Consider the following 27,178-nt stretch of genomic DNA (forward strand, 5'->3'; position numbering starts at 1 on the left):
TCCATCTTACTTGAAATCACAACTGGGAGAATGGTGATGTTAGCAGAAATTAGTTTTTATCATGAAACATGCAACAGCATGAGGTTTTTCTTTCTTCCTGTATTCAAATGGACACTTGAGAATTTTGACTTTCATTTAAAAACAAAACAAAGCAAACAAAACCTCCGTCAATTGTGTAACTAACGAAGACTAGTCTGATAGAGCTCAATGTCTTCAGGGCCTTCTCAGAACACCACAATAAATCCTGACTCTTACAACAAACACACATAAAACCACACATAAGACAGCAAGCTGGCTGCTGCCACACAGGGTATATAACATGTCAGTGCTACCAGGGGTTTTTTCCCTGGAGGTGGTAACTTTTTTTCTCTTTGCATTCCACTTACCAGTTCGGAGTAGAGGCAGGGGAAAGTTAAGAATGTTGAAAATTCAACCCTTCTTTCCAATCTGATAGAAATTGGCTGGCTAGCTTCAAAAGTTATTGGAGAGAGTGATTCACAGAGAGGTCTTAAACCACCATTTCCTTAAGAAGCTTGGTAAAAAAAGTTTCATAGATATGAAGAAAACATTTTGAAATATGACTACATGCACACTGAGACCTTAAAAAAGAGAGACAGCTCAAGTCTTTTGAAACTGTTATATATTTGAATTCTATGTTTAGGCAAAAGAAGTCCTTTTAAAAAGATTATAGAAATGGCAATACTGAATACAAGAATATCTTTGTAAAATCTGACTGACCATTTTGCTTCACAAGGAGCTTTACTATGCTCAGAGAGGAAAGATTCCAAAGCAGCTATTTCTTATAGTGTCTAGGTATTGAGAAGGTGTCACATAAATCTAGCTTATGCCTTCTTGCTCAGGAAAGAGCTTAAATTCCTAGGGCAGGTAGTGCTACGTATGCTACCCCTGCAGTACAAGAGCACAAAAAACAGACTGCAGAGGCTTGAAGATTCAGTACACTTGCTTTTCTTCTTAACTAGTACCCTCTTTATAAAGATCCAATTATTCCAGTGGTCTTGTTTGCAGACATTAAGTCAAAAAATAACAGCATAGAAACACTTTGTGTGACTTGGGTAACCAACATGAATATCTCATTCTTCAAATTATACTCAGAGGAGCACTTGCAAAATTCTACAAGCCTAATGTGATTGTAAGAGTATTTGATGAACTACATAAAACACACACATTCATATAAAAAAATCATTAGCAGGTCATGGATAATTCACAGATAGAAAAACTGATTAAATCCCAAAGCACTTATATACAACGGATGGCTTGACCTGCTCTATTCAATGCATGCATATAGCAGAAGTCAAGCATATCGGCTCTTTCTTGACACTTCCTAGATATTTGCGTATATTATTCCAACTATTCCATAGATTAGAGTAAGAAAAAGATATTAAGTTAACAAGCTGTTTCTGAAAAAATCCAGCAATTACAGTGATTTGTAAGCCAAAATCTGAAAATCCTTCACAGGTTCCTTTAAAATTTACTCTAAATCTTTTCTTGAATAAGCTATGGAATACAAACCCAATGATATTCTATATTTTTATTGGAAAAATGCCTTCACTGTTTCAGAACAGCAGTTTACAGGTGCTCATTTCACTCTCTGGGCAAATAAATTATCGTAGGGTTATTTAGAGCCCTGTTCCAGTAGAGTTAGTCCATGTGCAAATGCCTATTGATTTCAGTGGAACTCCTATTACACTATCTGTAATGAAATCTTCTTTCTTTCTCATTTAAAATCCTCGCTTCTGTGTTTGCTTGTTTCATTTTCTTATTGGTTGAAATCGTTGTGATACTAGAGCTAACATATCCAGAGCAAATCTAAGAAATGAGAGAGACTACAAATCAGAACACTAATGATAAAGATGGCCACTCACAAGGCATACCTTGTCAGGCATTACTTGCTGTTAGTGAAGTCATATTGGCTGTCACCAATCACCTCCTTTTCCGTGTGCCTTAGCATCGTTTCCAGGAGCATCTGCACCTTAATCTTGCTGGACACAGAGGTGAAACTGACCAGCCTGTTCCTTTTTTCTCTTTTTAAAAATAGGGGTTATATTTCCCCTTTTCCAGCCAGCAGGAACTTCATAGGACCGACACAGCTTCTCAAATATGATGGATAGTGTCTTGGCCACTTCATCTGCCAGCTCCCACAGGACTCGTGCATGCATCTCATCATGATCCATGGAGTTGTGCACCTTCAGGTTCTTTAGATGGTCTCAAACCTGATATTCTCCTACAGTGGGTGGTTCTCCATTATCCCAGTCCCTGCCTCTGCCTTCTGTGACTTGGCAGTGTGGCTGGAGCACTTGCCAGCAAAGACGAAGGCAAAAAAGTCATTGAGTACCTCAGCCTTCTCCACACCCTGGGTAACAAGGTCTCCCCTTTCCTTCCTCCCTTTCTTAAAGAAACCTAATCAGTAAATGGCACTTAGTGTTTCTTAACTCTAATATATCATACAATCTTATTTGCATCCATTGTTTTCACAGAAACATCCTTGCAACGAAGCTTAATAATTAAAATTACTTAAAAGCAAAACTGACTACTTACAGGTACAAGCACTGATTATGTTAATATAAATTATAAATGCTTTTTCTTTAGTGTGATCATGTATTTTTAAGTCTTTTAGACAATCATGCTTGAAGCACATTTGGTATGGAATATATAAACTGATAACTTGCATATGGTAATAAGTTTCCAATTTGTTTCTTTTTTTTTTTTTTTTTTTTTTACTGAAAGCTCTTTCATTCATTACATAATCTTCTTTACATACAATGGCTATACAAAATATCAATAATAATCTGTTTCATCCTTTGGATTGTTTGAGAATTTTACCCAGACCAAAATTAGATTTTCACGGGTTTTAGCCAGAAAGCTTTCTTCAAAGCTTTTCTCCTTGGTTCATTTGCTGCTCACACCCAAATTGGGAAACTGATGTAAACACAGGCACGCCCTGATGCAGTAAAAAGTACTTAAAGCACCTGTATGTAAAGCTATCTGTGGCATCATGTGCCTACTTGAGTGCTTCAAGCTAGGCAAGGGCTTATATGCTTTGCTGCATCTAAAGAAACTTGATTTTATATTCAAGGCATTATAGCCAGCCATATGGCTAATCAGACAATACCATGTTAATAATCAGCCAGGTTCCATGTATATGAAAAGAGTTAACTGAAGAATCAGCCCTTTGTATATCATCTGCAGGCTATTTACAATCAAATCTTTAGAATTTTTTTAACCCTTCGTAGAGTAAAAATAAGAGCATCCCTGGTTAGTATTTAACATATTCAGAAAAACCCTAATTGCTATGTGCTGGACTCTGGGATGCTCTATCAGCTCAAAAAGATGCTTGAGGCTCTGTGAAGCCTCAGTAAATACAGCAGAAATGGGATTCAACTCGTCTTACTGTACACATACATATATAAACCATCTATTTATTTCTTCTTTGTAGTTAGTGGAGAAATAGGTGATTCTACAAAAATATTTGTATCATCAGAATACTCATATGTACCACATATTCCCTAAACCCTGCTTATCCTTCTCTCTACTGACCACAGCAAGAGAACCCACGGCTGCACTAGTCAAGGCCGTGACACTGCATATGACTTCCATGCTGCTGGGAGTCTCTCAACTCTCTCAAGTTTTCCCTTCAGGTATGTTTTTTCCTTAAAGTGAGTTTATTTTTTTTTTCCCCATCACTTCAAAGCACTGATGTTCTGATGGAGGATCCATTAAAATGGGTGGCGCATGAAGTGGTAATTTGCAGTAGTTACTCTATGAGCATTAGGCCCTAAAAGGCAACATTACCTGAGATACAATCCACTAGCTTTGGTGGGTTATTGCATGCCCAGTGCCTGCACAAAGGAATCCCCTCAGCGGGTCACTGATCAGACTGACTAGAAGCCTTCAGAGCAGAAAGAGCCATGGGAAAATCCTCAGACAGAACCCCAGCTGCTCATCAGGATAAGGTGGTTGCTAATCCTGAGTGTGCTCATTCACCAATTATCCAAGGAACTAAAACCCCAGTCAAATTTCCACAGTTGCCAAAAATTTACTATCATTATAGCTCAAGAAGAAAAAGCTGCCAGGTATTTGCTTTCTTCAAGGTTTCCTAATATATTATCACTTATTAAACTTCTCCCATAGAGAAAATGATAAACTATGAAGTACCAAATGAAGTTGAATTTGATACAATTTTAACATTTTGCCTATCCTGCTGCTGGTGGAGGACAGATGCTACTACGCTTTCACACATTGCTCCTTACCTTACTGCAGTGACTGAACCAAAATAAATATAGAGAAAGCTACCATTACAGGGTAAAAGGTACCATACCTTGGGCTAGCCTTACAACAGAACACCTTACAGAAAGGTAAAATGATCTGAATGGTAGCCAGGAAAGCTCTAATATGAATGATAAGAAAATAGGTGAGATCATGGCCTTTGAGAAGATTCAGTTCTTTCTATCATTTTCTGAATTCTGTATTTTCTCTCGGGGGGAAAAAAAAATCTAACTTGAAAAGAGGGATGTATTTGGGAACATAACAGAGCAAACTTGTCTTAAAAGAGCCAATGCATAAGAAACAATAGAGATTCACAAGACTAAAAAAAATCAAAAACCACCAAGCAAACACAAAACCCCACACACTTTTGGCCAACTATTGATAAAAAAGAAAAACAGATAAAAAAGAGTAATAATCCAAATAAATGAGCTCAAGAACACTACCAGAGTACAGAGATGTACGACACAAATTCAGAAAGTGATTCTTCTAGGGAGGTATCTATTAGTCCAAAACTTTATGAGACCACTTGAATATGCGAAAGCCTCTAGTGCTGAGGGAAAAAGCATAATCTATAGTCCAGATAAAATGATCAAACTATTATCACTAGTGCAAATGTTGGAATCCTACCTGGTTCATCATCCAGTAGTCTCTTTACAGTTCTTCAGAAGAGACTCCAAATAACATTTCACTAAAAAAGAACAGAACTGCATTGTGTACAAAGCAAGTTCTCTAGATGCAAGATGGGCATGCAAACACATCAGAGGTTTCTTAACTGCTTGCTAGGTGGATGGTAATTTGTCTGACAGTCACTTCTAGTGGAGTGATCACAGTTTTTGCACTTCATTTTCAGGCAGAAAGAGTTCACAAAGGTAAGGTCACTCTCTGAGAAGTGAAATGTCAGACAAATCACCATCCAACTCACAAACTGTGCCTCTAAAGCAGACTGGTGTGATTTGTGGCTTTGGAGTTTCTTTTTTATTCTTCATATTCCTGAGAAAATCACTGTGGAACTCATTTGTTCCAGAGCCTGCACAGCCAGCATCAGGAACTCACAGAAGGCATGACTACCAAACATGCAGCTCTTTTGTTCACAGAATAGCACCTTCCAGAGGTCAAAGGAAAATAAGTCTGATAAGCTGATGCCAAGTCATACTTCACTGCAGAGATGGCTGACTGAAAGGGGCAAAGTCAAAGATCTGTTTGAAGCTTGGATCACCCAGTACATCCTCCACAGCCAATTTCTCAAATACAATACAGGAAGAGAAAAACCACAGTGCCTGCAAGCAGCTTAAGAGACTTGAAAGGAAATCTGGGGCTGTTTCTTTACAATAACTTAGCTGAAGGTTCAGTCGTCAGTTTCTATGCATTTTGGCTTGTTTTTAAACACGAAAACCCATTTTTTATCACCTTTTGAAATTACAATTATTACCAATATGGATATTTAAAGCTGGATTTTTTTGTTTTGGTTTGATTTGTTTGCAGTTTTTTTTGTTTTTTTTTAATAGGCCATTATGCATTTTCCATTGCATACTAAAAATTCCTATAAAATTGGGCTAAAATATATACTTTTATAAGAATTTAGTTGATGTTATGCCAGCTGTCCCAGTTTTTAATTCCTTTTACCTACAGGAATAAGGCTCAGGTTAGGAAGCCTGAGTTCTGCACATACATCATTACAAAACTAACACAGGTAAGAAAAGTCAACTGGAGACAGCATGGAAAGTTATCTCCAAAGAGTAAAATATAGATAAACATTCATCATCAGTTCTATCTCTTCTGTAGTTCATTGCATAATCCTGGTTTTCCTATATCTTAAAAGCAAAACAGAGAAAGGATTTCAAAAGTAATTTTTTGCAGATATCTGGACACCCTGCACTGCCTCATTTTGTAAATCATAAGCTGTTCATCCACCAGCCTCGCCTACATTAGGGGATGCAAAGATCCAATGGAATGCAAATCTCAAAATATTCCTGTGTAGGATCTTCTGCATGACAAAAATTGCTTGGAAATAGGAAGGCAGCACACTGACTAAAATCCCATCTTTGCAGCTTTGGTTGGGCTCCAGCCAGGTCATTAGCAGTGAAAAATTATCACAACATCTGACTTAAGAGCACATCCACAGGCAGAAACTGCAGGGTTCAGTAGCTGCAGACCAGGGGCTTTAGTGGCTGCCAGCAGTGTCTCTTTCATGTTCCCAAGTGCATTTATGGCAGGTATTCATGCAACTGGGGGGGGAATAAATTTCTCATCCTTCCTAGCATTTAGAAAAATTACAGAATAAACCACCTACAGTGGGAAACATTTCTTACCTGAATCTGGCCTAATGCTATCTATTCAACAGAAAGATCAAAAACAGGTTAGTTGTGCCTTTAAAGCTTGTGCTGACATTACCATCAACATTCACTTAATTGGGTAACATGCAGCTGTATGGACTAACAAAGATCATTTGGTTACACACAGATTGTTCTGATTTGCCCCTATAGTACTTGAAGTGGATATTCTTGTAAAGGTCACTATTTTATTGCATGATTATTAGGTGCATCAGTACCTCCTGTAAGTGAAGTGGCCAATGTTATCTGGTGGATTCTTTCTCAAATTGCCTGAATTTAATATTCTATGGAGGCAGAAGCCAGACGCTCCACCACAGTGTCTGAATCTGTCACAGCTATGAATGGTTCTTTAGAGTTATAAAGCTCTGAGAGGCAAACACAATTTTTACATTACAGATGGAGAACAAGGGCACAGGCAAATTGAGACGATCAACCCCACACCACAAAGGATAGCTATGCCTTAACTGAAAACTGACCCTGGTTTTTTTACATCCAAGCCAAGTACCTTAGCCACTGGGCCATCCTCCCAAGTACAAAGATAACTGCATATTAATAAAATTAAAACTATTAGATGTACAAGTGTTCCTTATGCACCCATCACTGAGATTAGTAGGTTTAAAATATTGTGTGTCATTCTAATCTTCAGAGAAAAGTGATTTAAATATATTACCTGATCACATCCACAGACATTTCTCCCATTATAATTTTCGGGAACTTTAACAAATGGAGGCTAGATGGCAGAAAGTGTATTTTAACATTGAAAATGCTTTTTTAAGGGTCTAGGAAAACAGTGGCCTAGGATCAGTTTTCAATACATTCAATATTGATGTGCTACTAACAAAGGTTTTTCCCACTTTTTTTATACTTGAGTACTTGCAGCTGTTAATAAATTAGCACATTTCAATTCCAATAAAGTTATCCCATGTGGACTGAAGTAATTTAATTATTTCCAGTGTGAGTTAAATAGTCACCTTTAAATACAGCTCTTTAAAAAGTGGATATTTTTGGTTCAATTCTACCCTGGCAAAATCAAGCAGAAGTCATCTCTTAAAATTGAACAAAAATTTGAAGACGTCTGAAATTGTTAAAATACATTCAAGTCCAAAATAAAGCTTATGGAAATCCTAATAAGATAATATTCAGAATATGCATATTGAAATATTTCACTGGCATTAAATGAACACTTCAGCCCAGGAACACCACCAGTTAAAAAGTGTTAAAGATGGATGCTTCAGCAGAGTTCTGTTTGAAAGTTTAAAGATGAGAAAATGTTGAAAATTTGTCTCCTAAAACTTCAGTCTTGATTATGCAGATTTTTCTTGTAGAAGATGTTAAAACCTGATGACTATAAAGTAACAAACTTAAAACTATAAATCAAACAGGAAGGACCCATGACAAAGAAAAAGAAAAAAAAAAGCCCCATAAATGTGGTTTGATAGTTCCTTTGTAGTTCCTCGGCTATCCAGTTCCCAGCATAATAATTTAAAACAGAGGTCTGCACTAAGTTGTATCTCCACCTCTGTAGTCCAGAAAAGCAGTTCTATCTTCAGTAGACTGGTGGAATGCAAAGGTCCTTAATGATGAATCTTTTACCCAACAGAAATCTCTATGCAGAGGAAAACCTTGCCTAGGTGATTAAACCAGTTTTTAAGCTCTTCTGTGAAGTAAAATTACTGAAAAGGATAGAGTGAAAATCATTGCCTCCTGTGCAAGGAGGCACAAGAAGGACATCAACATCTCACTTTACTAGCAAATACAGGAGGACTTAACCAAGGAGTTGTTCTTTTCTTTCTGGCATTATTTTTTTTTCTTCATTAAATCACCTAATTTTTTACGTGTCAATCAATAGATCAATACCCAAGCATGGTTTTAACATTTGCAGAAAGTAATTCAGCATATTAGAGCTCTGTACATATATCTTTAAGGTCCTGGCGTTTTGCTTTAGGAGTTAGTGCACTCTAACAGCAATTACTGTATACAGTTAGATACTGCTCATGCTGTATAAAAATATTTGTTACCTTGAAAAAGGTGAACTGCAAGAAAATGTCAAATCACAGAAGAAATCCCACTTCATTGTTAGGTACGGAAAAAGCCAAAGTGTTTTTTGCACTAGATGCACTCTGGTTTTAAGCTTTGTGTAAGATAGTATAACATAATTAGAGGGAAAACAAACACCACTGCCTAACCAAAAGCAAACTTACTCAGAATAGTTGAATTGAATTTCCATCCAATCTCACTAACGGGTATCCTCAGCATAATTTATGAACATTTCATTTTGAAATATTTATTGCAATTTTTAAAGGCAGATTTGTAAAGATCACTTCAGCTCTCCACATTACTTCTATAATGTTCACGCTTTAATTGAGTTTATCCATCAATGTCGTATACTGTTTGGAGAATGGATGCAGAGCTAGAACTGTTAGCACTGCATATGGAAAAGACTTTGATTTAATTAACAATAGTATCTCTGTAGAGAAGTTAAAGACTATGTTCATTCTGTTCTAATAAATTGGATTCAGGCTTTTTGTTTGGACAGAGAGTGGTGAATGATGTTCAGGCTTATTTCTTAGAGTTCCAGGACATGAACAGTGACAGGCTGCAGAATGATTGTAAGTTCAAACCATTAAACAAAAAAAAAAAAAAAAAAAAAAAAAAGTATTACCTCACCCAATTAAAAATATACCAGTAGTGCTGCACTATGTACTTGTCCATGAAACATTACTGCTTCCTTGCTTCTGTGTTGGTTTCACCTACCCAGATATAAATTTGGTTTTAAACCCAATATTGAAATACAGGTATGGACTTCCACCTCGAATGCATGAGACATTCTTTGTTGTTTTTGCCTTGGCAGTCAACTCACTTAAAGGCTGAGTTAAGATAATTACTCCCATGACGGCTGCATTCAAAGAAGACCAAGACACTCTGAATGTGTGTTGATATTGCCCAGTGAGTCTCATTCAGCTTCGTGGTTTTCAATACATCTCAATTTGTTTTGCATTTTGTACACCCCACTGAACATCTTTAAAATAAAAGCCAAATAAATTCGTTTTTTTTAAAAAACATTATGGTTAATGCACGAAGCATAGAGTGAGCTTGGACCATGACATAGGGAGAAGATAATGCTCACTTAAATTCTCCCTAAATGAAGTTAAACACCAGCACTGGCGGAAATGTTTTCCAATATTTGATTTAGGTACAGAATGCAACATTAAACAGGATAATGAAATGCATCCTCAGTTTTTTATAGTAACTTCTAACTTAATGTGTCAGAGGCATTAACAACACATGACAGAAGAAGCAGTAACAGTGGTTGTTCTCATTTTAATCCAGAAATCTTATGTTTTAATGTCAAACAACAAGGAGTGGGAACCTTGCAGAAAGATAAATGGAACACACTATTTCTGAAGTAGAAACACACTAATCAGTGTATGAGACCTGAGAAAAGAGCAAGAACCACTGATAAATGTTTCAGCAAAAGCTGATAGGAGATTCTAAAGTATTGATTCTATCTTTTATCTTCCCAGGCTATGTGAGCAAGCAAATAAACAGCAGGACAACATCAAAAATAAAACTATTCAATAGGGAGGACAAAGATCAAAGCAGTCTTGAATGTATTTTATCATTTTTTCTGCTGGTAAGTACTCTTAAGTGGAAGCATAATACGAACGCATGAAAGCAATAAGAGTCATGCATTTTATACTAGAAGACCATAATGCCTAATTAGAGCATGTAACAATATACTAAAGTTTAAAGACAAAATGTAAAGTGGTATTATTACATGCAGAGGTTGAATCTAATAATTAGTAATTCTACAGTGTTTTAGAGCACTTCAGGCTGAACCTCTGGAGTTTGTTTAGCTTTGTTGTCTTTATGTTTGTTTCCTTGTTGAAATAAAAAGAATAGGTCATAAGCTGTCACCATTAATAAACAGGGATGATTGGGTACCTCTTATTAAAGATGATAACATTTCACCTAGCATAGGAACATTATCTGAATTAAGTAGTCATATGATTAATTCTAAAATCTGGCTAAAGTACTGCTGGATTCAAGATAGCTGTAGTGAAATAACAAACACCACCGAAGAATTATCTCCTTGTGGCAAAGTAAAGCCAGTTCAGTTTCCAGGGGGGGAAAAAAAAAAAAATCAAAAGAAAAAAAAAAAAGAAGAAAGTCTATACTGCATTTAACTGCCATCAGGTTTAAAACAGGGAAGATAAACACTATTTTGTGTAATCTTCCACAGACTCATTTTTCTATCAAGGAAGGAATACTGATAAATTATGAGCCTATTAATTTGTATGAAACCAAGGAACGTTTAATATCTCAAGAAGCATTTAATAGAATATTCCTATATATACATAGAATGTTCTATATATACAAATTTAATAATAGGAGAGAAATTCCTATGAAGAAATTGCAAGTATCCCTTTCTGTCAAAGTTTGTTTACCTTTCAGTTGTCTGCCCACATCTTCCCACCATTTGAAGATTTTCCATGGAGCATTTCTTCTAAAAAGAAACAGAGACATAAGAACATCTGAAATATTTACTTTTTTAAAGAAATGTTCTGACTGAGGAAAGAAGAAAAGGTTAAGATCAGTAATGCGCCTGTAGGGAAAATTTTCAGGTAACATAAATTGTCAAAAGTCATTAAAGAGTCTGTGACAATTAACATCAACCAGAAAACTTCCCTGTTCACAAATTTGCAGATCAACTGTTTTCAACTTTTAAAAATGTGCAGCCCGCCAAGTTTTCCCGTGAAGATGCAGACCCCCTCAAAAATTTTTCACACACACAGAGTGTTGCAGAACATATATCAACTTTTCTTCTGCTTTTCCTCATTTGCAATTTCCTTGGAAACAGTACACAGATCCCCACCCCAGGAATGACTGACCACAGTTCACACAAAAAAAAAAAAAAAAACGAAAAAAAAAACCAAAAAGCAAAGAAAGAAAATGGAGATCACTGTGATCTTTGTGATTTTGATTTTTGAGATCACTGATCACCAAAAAAGTCCAGTGTTCCAATTATAAGCTCCTTGGGTAAACAATCTCTGGTAACCCAACTTTGGGTACTGTTTGGAAAACTTTTATTTCAGTTCACTCCTCATGACTCTGGACTGCAAACGCTTTAAAGTTTTGTTATTAATTCATAACTTTCACACAAAAGCCAGTTAGAAAATATTAGCTTCCATAAGACTGAAATAATTATTATTATTTTCTTAATTAAAAACTGAGTGAGGATAAAACACAAGAACAGGCTGCCCAGAGAAGTTGTGGAATCTCCATCCTCGTGGGTATTCAAAACCCCATTGCACATGGCCAAAGCAACCTGCTCTCACTGGATATGTTTCCAGCTGGAGACTACACTAGCTGACTTGTGGAAGACCCTTCTCAGCCACATGACCCTGTGACTGTGCTGGAAGTGACATTATAGAGGTGTGCTGCACAATCACAGACACGCTGTGCACATTTCAATCATAATTTTCTTGTCATCGTCAAGCTTCCATGGCTTTATCTGTTATAATATTTCTGTGGTCCCATTGCTATACTTTTATAAGGTCACCCAACCCAAATTCCATCCAAAGTAACAGCCAGGTTAACTGCTCTTCTGGGCTAGGTTTGTTTTGAGCAACTCCTCTGTGTAACATTGTACAGCACTAAAATTCAATGACAGTGTAGGTCAGAGACACCATACCAGCAACAGATAGATAATCATCCAGTTACTGGAAATAGTGGCAATTCTAACAGACTCGGTGTAGCTGCTCAGAAAGCAAAGTGTGCTCCCTGAGGGCTGAAGGATTTAGAATCATAGAATCATAGAATAGTTAGGGTTGGAAAGGACCTTAAGATCATCTAGTTCCAACCCCCCTGCCATAGGCAGGGACACCTCGCACTAAACCATGTGGCCCAAGGCTCTGTCCAACCTGGCCTTGAACACTGTCAGGGATGGAGCATCCACAACCTCCCTGGGCAACCCATTCCAGTGCTTCACCACCCCCACTGTAAAGAACTTCTTCCTTATATCTAATCTAAACTTCCCCTGTTTAAGTTTGAAGCCATTACCCCTTGTCCTACCACTACAGTCCCTAAGGAAGAGTCCCTCCCCAGCAACCTTGTAGGCCCCCTTCAGATACTGGATGGCTGCTATGAGGTCTCCATGCAGCTGTCTCTTCTCCAGGCTGAACAGCCCCAACTCTCTCAGCCTGTCTTCATACGGGAGGTGCTCCAGTCCTCTTATCATCCTCGTGGCCCTCCTCTGGACTCGCTCCAACAGCTCCATGTCCTTTTTATGTTGAGGACACCAGAACTGTACGCAGTACTCCAAGTGAGGTCTCACAAGAGCAGAGTAGAGGGGCAGGATCACCTCCTTTGACCTGCTGGTCACGCTGCTTTTGATGCAACCCAGGATACGGTTGGCTTTCTGGGCTGCAAGCGCACACTGCCGGCTCATGTCAAGCTTCTCATCAACCAACACCCCCAAGTCCTTCTCTGCAGGGCTGCTCTGAATCTCTTCTCCACCCAACCTGTAGCAGTGCCTGGGATTGCCCTGACCCAGGTGTAGGACCTTGCACTTGGCTTGGTTAAACTTCATAAGGTTGGCATCGGCCCACCTCACAAGTGTGTCAAGGTCCCTCTGGATGGCATCCCTTCCCTCCAGCGTATCAACTGAACCACACAGCTTGGTGTCATTGGCAAACTTGCTGAGGGCGCACTCAATCCCACTGTCCATGTCGCCGATAAAGATGTTGAACAGGACAGGTCCCAACACCAATCCCTGAGGGACACCACTCGTTACAGGTTTCCAACTGGACATGGAGCCATTTACCACAAGTCTTTGCGTGCGGCCATCGAGCCAGTTCTTTATCCACCGAGTGGTCCATCCATCAAATTGATGTCTCTCCAATTTAGAGACAAGGATGTTGTGTGGGAAATTCGGCTTCACTCTTTACAGTTCTGCTCAGATTCTTAAGGTACCACAGAATGACTTGGAATAGCTCACAGAAACTAACAGAAAACACTCCTAGAAACAGAGAATTATGTTAATGTGATGCCAATGAAGATTCTAAATGCAGTACTTCTAAGCCCAAACCAGCACAAATTTAATGCACATACTGCACTACATTCACACCAGTATCATCTTGTTTACAGTCCAGATACATCAAAGTCATGTCAGCAACAAGTTAGCACCTGCATGACCTTGAATATTAATTTAAGATTTTTGTTGGTCTGTTTTGGTTGGTGGGGTTTTGTTTGTTTTAATGCAATTGTACAGTAATGATGTGGGTCATTCTGCCCCTAAAGAAGCAGTATGACTTAGGGTTGACTTTGTATTGTGCACTCATGGACAACTACCATTGCTGGTCATTTTTTCTTTTTTTTTCACTACATGTAGCTTAGATCACGCAAGACATACAAACTATGTAAATTCACCCTTATTTAAAGTTGAATTCCTTGCTTTCTGGAATGCAATGCCATGTTTTTTATAAATTACCTCAATTCTTTGTTCCTTACTGTACTTGCACAAGTTCTGCACTTGATCAGTGACAGTCATATACCTTACTGTTTACTATTCCATCAATCTTAGTTTCACCTGTAAATATTATCAGGATTATTTTAATTTTTCTTTCAAAAAAAAATGAACAATATGGGGCTGTTTCCCAGACAAATCCAAATAAAATTTTTCCTCTGAATATAAAGCTGATAATGAACTAGTGACATGCACCAATTCTCATCTTGCTAACAGAAACAATAATTACAGTGTTGATATTGCATAATGATGGTTTCTCAGTTGGAGTGCCCTCTGTTCACAGGTGCATGACTAAAGCCCACCATGTCTACACAACACATGGATATGAGTCTCAGCATTTTTCTGCTATCAGCAATTAGTACAGTGTGAAATCCTATGGCCTCTATCTGTAGCAGCTAGTCTACCTGAGAAAAATAACACCTTATCAACTTGCTGAATTAGATCAAGCAGTGCTACATAATTCAAAGTCCCATGTGGAGACCAGTGTGGTTCCACAAGATAGAATTTTTATTTTTTTTACTGTTTACTCAAAAAAGTAGGAAATTTCATATGAAATAATTGTGTTAAAGGTTAAGAATGAAAAGCAAAGTGCACCAAAAGGTGGGAAATAAAATAGAGGTGTACTGGCAAACATAGATCAGATCCTTTAGGCACAAACACTACAATTTGAGTTCTGCCTTGCATGACATGCACATGCACTGTGTTCCTTTCCCTTTCTTTCACTACTCTGTTTCTACTTCGCTACTTCCCAGCCAAAATGACCCACTCTCTTTCATCAGAAAAAGGCCAAGTGCTATGAAAAAGTCAGTTTTGTCCTTTGGAAAAAAATGTTGATACCAAACCAGGTGGACCTTCTCTTCAGTGACCCAATCCCTACCAATAGCTGATGTTTCAGACACAGTATAAGAATAAAGCAAGCATACAGTGAAAAAAATTCCCTGGAGTCCAGTGATTTGAGGTTCAAGGGTTTAGAAAATTGATGTGCTGAGTATTCAAATCAACAGGAACTGAGCTTTGAATTCAGGAAGTACTAAATACTAAGACTGATGGGAAACTGGACCAAACATGACACTCAAAATTAGTGAAAACTTTCTACTTTAAATTTTGTTCCACGCTAAAAGTGGATAAGGGCAATGATGAGGAAACTCTGAAGATTGCTGTGAGGATAAATTCCTTAGGGTTTGGGAAGCAGTTCAATACTACAGCTAAAGTTTATAACAAAGGAGCACACAAGGAAATAAGCAATTTTGTACTCTGCAGGGTCTAGATGGCAAAGTAAATAAGGCTTAGGGGCATGTACCATATGATCCAGTACAAGCAGATGTTGAACAATTAATCCCATGGTGACCACTGTACATCTGTCTGTAAGTGCATATATAAACTATATATGTACACACAGAGTGTAAAAGGCAGGGGTCCTGTGGGGGAAAAACCCCTCTGTGTAAACTGGTAATTAAAACCTTTCCAACTGTACATTCATTGAGGAGCTAAACAACATTTCCATAGATTTCCCACATTCTAACAGTTGAAAACTCGATATTCTGATTTTCTTACTGCGTTTCTCTGAGGTGCAAAATACATACCTCTAAATTTACACAAAGTCCTCTGATTGATCAAATTACTTTCAACATCCTTTGATGCACAGGAAATACTTTCCCTCTGGTTATGTTGTTTTTAAAGATATACATGGAATATATACACAAACTATTTTGTTACATTATTTTAAATAACTGCAATAATTAAATTTGATTTCAGTATTTTAAGGGTTTGGGTTTTGTTGGGTTTTTTTGGGTTTTGAATTTTTTTTTTCCTCTCTGTGTACTCAAGTTGACTTTATTGACACCTTCTATTCAGGTACTAAGAATTTTTAATTTGCCTTTTAATGTACCCCGTTAAATAATATGACAAAGTAAAACTAGGCATTTCTCTTCCTACAGTTGATTCTGAAACAATGCACAATCAATAAGCATAATTCTGCCTTATGTCTACCATAGAACAACAATGAAATTCACACTAAAAGCTCAGATACTCAATTTCTGAAAAGCTGAAGTGTAAGAATACATAAATGACCCGTGCTTCCCACAAAAAGGGGGCTATTGAGAAGATATTCTCCTCCTTCCTATGGGTCATACGGACATATAGCTTAATTCCTCAACAACACTTTTTAAGGTGTACTGAACCCTCTAGACTGCTTAAATATTATGTCAGACCCTGCACTGCTGAGCCTTGATGTAGCCTGTCCCAACTATGGGACTTGCTACATGCAAGATCAGTTTATAGGAAGTTGCCTTGTAGCCCAAGATAAGTAAGAGTGCGTGCCATACGAGCCACCAAATCCCCACAGAAGGCCTACACAAGCCCCAAGTGATGTGGAAAGACCTACCCTGGATTTTGTTACCAAGATGAATTTCACTCCAAGAGGAAACATTGCTGAGAGCAGTGACAAGCAGAATGATAGCTCTCAAAACAATTTTATCTAAAGGATATTGAATCCTAATTTTATTTATACATCTTTTGAAATTTCTATCTTCGGATGTGTGTTTATGTATACACTTCCCCTGTCTTAAATCACAGCAGAGTTTTTTACAGGTTTTATTTGACAAATCTACCTCCTCTGAATTCTTGCTTCACCCCTCAGGAACTACAACAAAAACTCATAACAGCATATTGCAAACTTTTAAAACTATTATTTAGATTCTTTGTGAGAAAAGTCTGGGTTATAAGAAACCAAATCATTAGGAAGCCTTTGGGTGCATTCTGATTCTAGACTTGTTCCTGTAAAAGTCCAAGTTTCACTCCCAGGGAATGTAATAAGCCACAAACACCTGAGTATACAAGGCAGCAGCATCTTCCCAACCAGCATCAATACAGAAAGAAAAAAGAAAAGTAGTCTTCAGTACACAAAGCAACTAAGATGCACTGGCTCTCACCTCACAAATGTGCGTGGCTCTCATTCTGATACACATTCTGCTTCCAACATTCCATAAACATTTGTTTTTACTTCTGTTCTGTGGTCAAGTGAAAACTCAGGTTGTTACTAAAATGTCACTAAGCAGTGTTTCTGAGGATATACCTTTGAAAGCTATGTCTAAAAGTACGATTGATTCACCTGACCTTTCCATGTTACTGTGAATACAGATATTCTAATCGCTAATGCAGGAAGCTACTGCATGTGTCAGACTATACTTCTACTTTCTTTAACCTTCCAGTGTATGTATGTTTAAAAGTATCAAAATGTCAGTACCAGAAAAACAAATGCACCCAAAAACTTTAACTATAATGAAACCTATGAGGTTTTTCATTTGCTGTCACCTGAAGAGCACAGGTGAAAACTAAACTGAAGCTCTTCAGTAAGCTACTTGTAAAGGGCCAAGAAAGACCTTACAAAATAAGTACATATGCAGATGTACTCCTAGCAGATGTCTATGCCAAAGAATGCAGATTCACAGGTAACACCTAATCCAACCTTAAAGGAGCTAGCCCAGGTTTCCAAGTCTCAGTAGCATGAAGTTCTCACAGGCATATTTATCCTGTTGGAATGTAGTTAATCGTGACTTTGTGTACTCCCAATGAAGTAAATGGTGCACCTTGTCAGGCAAAATAGTGTTCACTATGCAAGGGGTATTACAGCCTTTCCCTCTATTCATGCATTGCCACAACTGTGTTTCAACTAAGACATCATCTCTCCATTGTTCACTCTATTTGATGTCAAAACTAACCCTGACTACTGTACACAGAAAGCAACACAGTTATTAAGAAATAAAAGCAAGTCCTTTCTAACCATAAAATGTTGTTGTTTGATCTAGTCATCAGTGCTTAAGAACATGCACATTTCAAAAACATTACCATTGAAAAATTATCAATCCACCAACACTTTTCTATGGATGGCTGTGGGAATGATCTCTTTGCTTATGGGGAAGCATTTTCTGTGTAAATGAATTGCTTCTTCTTGAGCTGTCAAATGTATAAAGCATACAAAGCAGCTAGAAACCATCCAATAATTAATAGCATATTATCTGATAAACCCAACCTTCATTAGGAACAACTCAGGAAAGCATTACGCTGTGTGTAGAGTAATTTAAATTGTGACTTTTTTGAGAACAACAGAGGTTTGTCATATTTATAACAGCTAGGTAACAAAAAAGCTTTCAGCCCTAAAATGTCCCTTAGATTATTTAAATGCATATAAATTTTGCAGTAACAAATTCAAGCTTGGAGACTTGGAAATCCTGTCTGGTGAAAAAGCTTAATAGCTTTAGTAGATGGAGAAGGATTATGTGCCAAGGCAGGAATGGATAGGTTGACAACTTTAACCCACCTTCTCATTCTCAGAGTTTTTAAGCTGGTCTTGAGCCAATTCAGGCTTCTGCTTTATGCTATAATGTGTTACTCTCTTGCCAAGAATAACTGGAAAGCAGCAGGCAAACCAATAACATGGCAGACAGCAAGAGGATGGGCAGATCGGCCTTTTATGAGAGAACTATCTAATGGAATAGGTATTCTCAAATGAGATTTCTGCTTTCTATCCTGCATTGAAGAAGTAGAAAAAATGCAGGGTCAAGTGTGAAATCAAGCACCAACTGTTGCATTGGCATTAGGAAATCAGAATAGGGTTCTTCAGATTTGCCCATAGCTTATTAACTGAATCACAAAATTATTTTAGTGAAGCAATTTAAGAGTCTGATCCTGGTCTTGAAAAACTCAGCATCAATGTTATTGTTTTCCTATATTGGGCAACCAATCAAAATTTTAGGTATTATTTTTCTCCATTTATCCACCTGAAAACAGTGTTCACCAAGGTCTTCCACATGGTCTTCCATGTATCTTTCAGTGACTCGTAGAAGTTTTTCTCCATGGTCTTAGTTTTCTAACTTCAAAAACCTGTAATGATACTTTCCTACCACAAGAGCACATCAGTCCTGAGAACATACAGCACTAGGATACACATAGGAATATTCACCTTTGCCATGTACTATCCACTGGCTGGTGCTGAGCACAGAAGCAGTGCACTGATTTCACTAGGCCATTATCAGGTATTTAACAGTCGCTGGTAGTCTGCTTCACAGGAAGATGCAGAATGTTGCACAATGAAACAAGTGCATCAGTCTCAGGCTGTTGCATGAACAGCTTCAGAAGGCAAGCAGTTGAAAAGGTGTCTGAGAGACAAGACAACCTTCTCCCAGAACTGACATACCAGTCTGAAAAATACATGAGAGTACTCTTCCCTGTGTATATGATACGACCAGCTAGGTTTTAAAAGCAAGTGTAAGAAAGGTTTCAAGATTAAGGAAAACAAGACTGCTACCTAAAACTGCCCACGGCTTCTGTGGACCTCCCAGAAGTCAGTCCAGGGATCATCATAAAACTAGCTGGGGCATCCCGGCTTCATTCATATGCTAACCCAGGGTGATAGCCTACCTTATACAGACCACATTTAAGTCTATGCTGAAGCTGATACTTTATAAAGCATGTTATCTTTCTTCATTGTTTTTCTTAAATCTGAAACAAAAGCCACAGAAGATCCACACTTTTCAGCATGAAAACCAATAATCAGATGGAATTATGTCTGTTCCTGGGCAAATGGTACATTCACAGCCTCCTACTGGTAAGGTAGTACAGACGGTCCATTCCAGAGAGCGGTACAGGTTTCATGGACTCTCAGTGGGCCATACAACATTGATATCCAAGCACAGGTGGCGCCAGGATACTGGATTTATTAATTGTTATGTTGTTGTTCATTTAAAAGTTTTGCTAGAGTATTTCAAAGGGTCTCTTGTATTTAGTAAATTAAAATGGTTTTCACCCTTTGAGACTAGAAAAAATAGATTCATGTTACTAAGGAAACCTGTCTGTGCAAGTGCCCAGATAAGAAAACAACAACCACAACAAAATTTATTTTCTCTCATAATATTTGTGGCACGCACTAAAAACATGACTATATTGTTACAAAGGCACTCACTTGGATGACCTATATAACTCAGTCATGTCTTTGCTGCTTATGAATCTTTGATATATCTATCCAAAGAGATGTTAGTAAAACATCTACACCACACCTTGCTATCCAATGTTATCTTTTTATGATAAATGCAAGTTGTACCTCCAAGTAGCCAGAATTTCAATACATGAGATTTTCAACACTGAATTAAATTTCTGATCTTCTTATAAAGGCAAACTGCGAGATCCTAAACCAGGGACAGACTATAATAAATCTCAAACATTCCTTAGGCAAATGTGTAAGTATGTAATGGGGATCAAAGCTGAATATATAAATCCAAGATGTGAAAAAGAATGAAATATGCTCAAAGTGTCTAAAACCACTGGCAGACAATCTATCTGTCTAATGTCAGACTACCAACTAAAAGATAAAGAAGGCATATAAGGGGGAAAATAATCTTTTCATATTACAGGGAAGAAAAAAATTAAGCCAAAAATCCCTTCAATAAAACCCCACATATACAATGCTCTTTATATGCCAGAGCCTATCTATGCATCCATCAATCAATGCATGTATAAAGAAATATGTACTAGGAACCAACTAAAACATTGACATATAAAAAGAAAACATCGGTATATATTTGCAGCAGAATACTGATATACAACCAGGCTCTGTAGGTAAAGTAAAAAGTATTTTATTAGGCTGAATGCTATAATTGATAAAACAATCAAGCATTCATGCACAGAAATCCCTCTTTGGGTAATTAAAGATAGTACAAATTTGCAATTCTGTCAGCTGGTCTAACAAATATCTATTAATGCTATTTGCAAACCTGTTTTGCTTGTGTCCTTAGGACTTTGTTGCTATAGAAAAACATCATTACCTCTACCTAGATAGGTCTACCATTTTTATTTAATTTAATACAATTATTGGGATTTGATGAAAGCTGTGTTAATTCAACAAAGCACTCGAATAATTACTCAATTTCCCAACAAAACTCATCAAGACAAATCTTCTAAAGCATCTCTCAAAAACACCGAAAATCCCCTCTTACTCTTTGTCTGTTGGGATATATATAAAGTTTTGGGGAATTCTTTCAAACAGTTAACAAATCTGTCCACAACTAAATTTATATTTTAAATGTCAGTGAAAGCAGATGTTCTCCAAACCAGGGAGAGACAAAAAGTGAATCTACGTTTGTCCTGCAAAATGCTTTGAGGTAATTTTGGAAGAGAAGCACTGAGAAGTAATTCCAATAAAAATGCAAGGAGAATATAGAACATAGAAGCTACCATACGAGGAGGAATAGAAATTTTGAACCTGATTTTAAGTACTTGTTAAGTAAAAGTGCTTTTTAGAATATTAAGCAGATGTTTAATCATCTCAATCGAGACATGAAATTAAATACCAGATAACAAATTTTCAGGTTATTAGCAGAATATAATTGTAAATTCAAAGTAAAATGAAGTGGTTCAGTTGCCTGTGTGAATTTAGATGGAAAATATTTTGTATCAATTTTGCTATGTAGAAATATTTTAGGCACTGACCCTGTAAAAAAGACATTTCTAAGAGTGCGAGCTTTGAGTGGCTGACTTTCATCTCAGAAACATTTTGGTCTCATCTAACCACTACATGCTGCAGAAGCACTTGACATTGAGAAAATTATATTCATGACATAGTCTTAAAATAATCAGCATAATTAAAACTTAAAGAGTACAATTTATATAAATAAAGCTCTAGGTCACCTGAAGAATGAAAATGCTCTGAGCACAGGGTATTATTTTGGCTGTTCTGTCTATTGGATTACAGTTGGTTTAAAAGACCTCCCAAAGAGTGCATTGTTAATACAGAATTTTCATGACAGGGAAAGACATTTCAAACACACTTGTTAGTGGAACGTATATTAAGAGGCAGCCATTACTGGTAGGTTTTAGATTTGCTGCACCAAAGAAAGGAAGGGTGAAGACATAAAAAGAAGAAACACTCCTCATTCCTCAGTTGTACAGATAAAAACTGAGAGGAACTGAGCAGATAGTTCTGAATAGGTTGTAGGCATGCCAGGAGAAATGACAGAAAAATAAATGGTCTTAGTTTAAAGAGCTTGAGCTACGTGCTCAAGAGTGTTGCATCCCGACTAGAAGAAAGTGCAGCAGGAGGGCCAGGAGACCTCCATGGATGGACAAGGAGCTGCTGAGGAAACTTAGAGGGAAAAAAGAAGCTTATAGAAGGTGGAAGCAAGGACAGGCGGCCTGGGAAGAATACAGGAGCATTGCCCGAGAAGCTAGGGACCAGGTTAGGAAAGCTAAGGCCCAGCTAGAATTAAGTTTGGCAAGGGATGTAAAAGATAACAGGAAAGGATTCTATAGATACGTAGCAAATAAAAGACAGGCTAGGGACAATGTAGGCCCTCTCCAGAAGCTATCAGGAGAACTGGCTACCATGGATTTGGAGAAGGCTGAGGTTCTTAATGACTTCTTTGCCTCAGTCTTCACCAGCAAATGCTCTGACCACACAACCCAAGTCTTGGAAAGCAAATGCAGGGACTGTGAGAATGAAGACCTTAGGCCCACTGTAGGAGAGGATCAGGTTTGAGACCATCTTAAGAACCTGAACGTGCACAAGTCCATGGGACCTGATGAAATCCATCCACGGGTCCTGAAGGAGCTGGCAAATGAAGTTGCTAAGCCACTGTCCATCATATTCGAAAAATCCTGGCAGTCAGGTGAAGTTCCCGATGACTGGAAGAAGGGCAATATAACCCCCATTTTCAAGAAGGGGAAGGTGGAAGACCCGGGGAACTACAGACCAGTCAGTCTCACCTCTGTGCCTGGCAAAATCTTGGAACATTTTCTCCTGGAAAACATGCTAAGGCACATGAAAAACAATGAGGTGGTTGGTGACAGCCAACATGGCTTCACTAAGGGGAAATCCTGCCTGACCAATTTGGTGGCCTTCTATGATGGAGCCACGGAACTGATGGACAGCGGCAGAGCAGTTGATGTCATCTACCTGGACTTGTGCAAAGCATTCGACACTGTCCCACATGACATCCTTGTCTCTAAATTGGAGAGACATCAATTTGATAGATGGACCACTCGGTGGATAAAAAACTGGCTCGATGGCCGCACGCAAAGACTTGTGGTAAATGGCTCCATGTCCAGTTGGAAACCTGTAACGAGTGGTGTCCCTCAGGGATCGGTGTTGGGACCGGTCCTGTTCAACATCTTTGTCGGTGACATGGACAGTGGGATTGAGTGCGCCCTCAGCAAGTTTGCCGATGACACCAAGCTGTGTGGTTCGGTTGATACGCTGGAGGGAAGGGATGCCATCCAGAGGGACCTTGACACGCTTGTGAGGTGGGCCGATGCCAACCTTATGAAGTTTAACCAAGCCAAGTGCAAGGTCCTACACCTGGGTCGGGGCAACCCCAGGCACTGCTACAGGCTGGGCAGAGAAGAGATTCAGAGCAGCCCTGCAGAAAAGGACTCGGGGGTGTTGGTTGACGAAAAGCTTAACATGAGCCGGCAGTGTGCGCTTGCAGCCCAGAAACCAACCGTATCCTGGGCTGCATCAAAAGCAGCGTGACCAGCAGGTCAAAGGAGGTGATCCTGCCCCTCTACTCTGCTCTTGTGAGACCCCACTTGGAGTACTGCGTACAGTTCTGGTGTCCTCAACATAAAAAGGACATGGAGCTGTTGGAGCGAGTCCAGAGGAGGGCCACGAGGATGATAAGAGGGCTGGAGCACCTCCCATATGAAGACAGGCTGAGAAAGTTGGGGCTGTTCAGCCTGGAGAAGAGAAGGCTGCGTGGTGACCTCATAGCAGCCTTCCAGTATCTGAAGGGGGTCTAGAAGGATGCTGGGGAGGGACTCTTCCTTAGGGACTGTAGTGGTAGGACAAGGGGTAATGGGTTCAAACTTCAACAGAGGAAGTTTAGATTAGATATAAGGAAGAAGTTCTTTACAGTAAGGGTGGTGAAGCACTGGAATGGGTTGCCCAGGGAGGTTGTGGATGCTCCATCCCTGGCGGTGTTCAAGGCCAGGTTGGACAGAGCCTTGAGCCACATGGTTTAGGGCAAGGTGTCCCTGCCCATGGCAGGGGGGTTGGAACTAGATGATCTTAAGGTCCTTTCCAACCCTTACGATTCTATGATTCTATGATTCTAAAGGGAAAGTAAATTGTACAAAAGGTGGCTAGCAAGGAGGTAGCCTCAGTAGATAGGCTGTAAATTGAAAATGCACAACTTTAGCCAGTGGATGAAGAGAAGAAAGACATGCTGCAGAAGAGACCCGACAGAATTTGACACTAGTAGAACTGGAGACAAAAAGCTTTGAGCTGAAGTATCTGGGACTATGGTTAAGGATATATAATTGGTTTTTTCATTTGTTTGGGGTTTGGTTTTTTTTCTAAGCTATTGTTACTCACATTACAGCAATGCATTCAAATCTAAATCAGAGTAAAGACAAGCAAAGCAGGCTGTTGAGAGCTATATGTAATAAGTTGTATAATATATCCACAAAACTGTAAGTAAACCTGATGCAACAAACTGCTTGTAACATTTTTACTAGAATAAAATTATGTTCAGTCTCTCAGGATAGGATTAATAATGGCAAATTAATTTATGCTTCCTCTAACCCAGTAGGCAGAGACATGCAGCCAGTATAGTCATGATAATATCTGACTCACTTGTCTCCAGTGCAATAAATTTAGATGAGGTATCCTCTATGCAAATTGAAAACAGATAACTGATCCGAAAGAAAGTGATGTTGTATGAAACAATTTGCAGGGCTCTGTCAGGCCGTACTGAGTAATGCTCCTTTTGCTATAAATTAGTGTGATATGAAATCCATCTAAATCAAAAGCATTCTCTTTTTGACCTACACTATGAGATACAAGATTATATAAGTGACAGGATGGGTAATAAGTGTTGTAATTATCCACGTTTATTTTGTATTAAAATTCCAGTCAGTGGCAAGATTAGAATCATGCATTCAGTGAAGGATTTTTTCTTTTTTTTTAACATATAGGAATGAATCATCATTAAAAAGTAACAGCAGATGAGCTGTAGAAAGCTCAGAGGCTGATCCTGGTAAAGCATGCAAAGTCCCAGCTGCATGCCTGAATCTGCTGGCTCTGGCAAAGAGAGTGAAAATATTGCAGGCACAGGTTCTTGTGACAGTTTAAGTTCTGCTTTCAATGTAAGCCAAAAATTCTGCAAGAGAGACTTCTGTCACCTTTCTGTCCATCTTTAATATGTTAGGCAAAAAGATTTGAGGTCTCAGGCCTGCAGAGTTTCTCTTGGCACGCTAACAGCCAAGTGGAAAGTTACCAAAGGAAACACTCTGTACCATTTTACACCCAGACATTATTTAGATGAGACTGAAGGACACAAATATGTATGAGCTGGCTGAAGTCTCTAGACTGTCATGCCCCTCTTCACGCCTCCTGTCTTAAGGGTGAGTACAGGAAATAGCACAGCACCTGAGAGGTCACCTTTCCAGTGCTCTCAAGAATTCTAGGCATGATCCACACATTGATTAAAGTCCTCCTGCATTACCTGAGTGCTTTTCCTTCCTAAATTAAATTTGCATTGCATGAAACAATCAAAGCCAGCATGTAGCCAAATAAGGTTCAAACGCATGCAAGTATATGGGAAGAAGGTACAACTACCAGAACAAGGAGGATAAATGCAAATCTCATTTTTCATACATAAAAAAACCCCAGCAATAAACAAACAACTCTAAAGTCTGATATGGTATGTATTGAGCTGTTCCTTGAGTGGCACCTCACTCATAAAATTCTCTTATAGATTCTATGCATCTCCCAAGTGCAAGGCACCACCATTGACCATTGTGAGTATAGCTGCCTGATCCAAAGTGGAAGTGTTAAAGGCTGAAGGCATTACAGCTTTAATGTCACCAAAAGTAATTACATAAATATAACTCCAAATCATTCATATGTTACTGCTGTTCATATTATTAGACAAGTGCCTTTCAGTAAGGTCAGAGTATTAAAATCACATAATATTGAAAATATGATCAGCATTTCAGATGTACAAATGGTTGCAGCATCACCTCTAAGGCCCTCAGACTCAGGAACTTACATTTGCCAACAACAGAATCAAAAAGAACACAAGAATATAAAAAAATCAAGAAAAAATACATATGCTACTTCCTTGAATACTCTAACACCTTCTAAACACGCGAAACAGATTACTTAAAGATTTCAAAGGATGTTGTAGTGCTGAAAGGATTTATCTTCCATGAACTTTTCTACTCCCCTGTTGAACCAGCATAAAGTTTTACTGTACACAACCATCTATGGTAACAAATTTCACAGCTTACTGTTATTATTATTTCACATCTTTACATTCTCTTAAATGTATTATATTATTTGAATGTACTTTGGACAGCTACCTGAATCAAAGAGGTTTTAATCAAGCCCAGCAATGTAAATCAGCAAGGCAGTTCAGATCTGAAGCATGAAAACAGTCCTATTCAGTTACGTGCCTGTTCTGTTAAATTTATGTGCAAGTGTTTTGCTAGTGTAAAACCGAAATTTGTTCGTTTATATGGATAGTGCCAGAAAAACTTGTACCTTTGGACTTACATCCTGCAAAATATGACCAAAAAATGCCTTAATATTAAAAAAAAAAATCCTCAAGTCAAATGTAAAAGTGGACATTTAGTTAGTTATCTTTATATGTTTAATTTTATTTTTTTATTTATTCTTGATGACTGACTTGTTTTAATTTAAATGGGCATCTACAGTTTTACAACTAAAATATTGCAAAATCATACAGCATAAGAAATCAAAATTGAAATACACTATTAGTTTAGCATAAATGATAATGACTGCCTTTGCCCTAGGTGAAAGATGGGCCAGAAAAAAGCCAACAGAGCAAATAACGAACATGGTTTTGATCAAATCCTAAAGAAGGTCTCTTGTATTTGACCCATTTTTAATCTAAAAATGTCCTTTAGGTTGTCATGTAAAATGCAAAATGCTGTAATGAAAGATTCCAACCTTTACCTATATATTGAATGATAAGAAAATGTACATGGCATTTAATGTGGAGCTTTCAGCAGACACTTTGATTTT

At 38.1% G+C, this 27,178-nt stretch overlaps 1 protein-coding gene across 6 annotated transcripts in view; it reads right to left on the reverse strand.

Annotated features, from left to right (window-relative positions):
• LOC115610994 overlaps positions 1 to 27,178 on the reverse strand; it is a 160,556-nt gene that overhangs the window by 84,966 nt on the left and 48,412 nt on the right. For 4 of the 6 annotated variants that reach the window (XM_030493234.1, XM_030493232.1, XM_030493230.1 and 1 more), the window contains exons 1-2: positions 12,727 to 13,184; positions 11,063 to 11,121 (exon numbers count right to left, since the gene is read on the reverse strand). In XM_030493234.1, coding sequence (XP_030349094.1) covers positions 11,063 to 11,121; positions 12,727 to 13,065 — 398 coding nt within the window. In that variant the 5' untranslated portion in view covers positions 13,066 to 13,184. Of the gene's footprint in view, positions 1 to 4,911; positions 4,973 to 11,062; positions 11,122 to 12,726; positions 13,185 to 27,178 lie in introns of those variants that run through there. The other 2 variants (XR_003992422.1, XR_003992421.1) reach the window with 2 other exon arrangements.

This window comes from Strigops habroptila, chromosome 7 (genome assembly GCF_004027225.2).
Source record: "Strigops habroptila isolate Jane chromosome 7, bStrHab1.2.pri, whole genome shotgun sequence".
Classification (NCBI taxonomy): Eukaryota; Metazoa; Chordata; class Aves; order Psittaciformes; family Psittacidae; genus Strigops; species Strigops habroptila.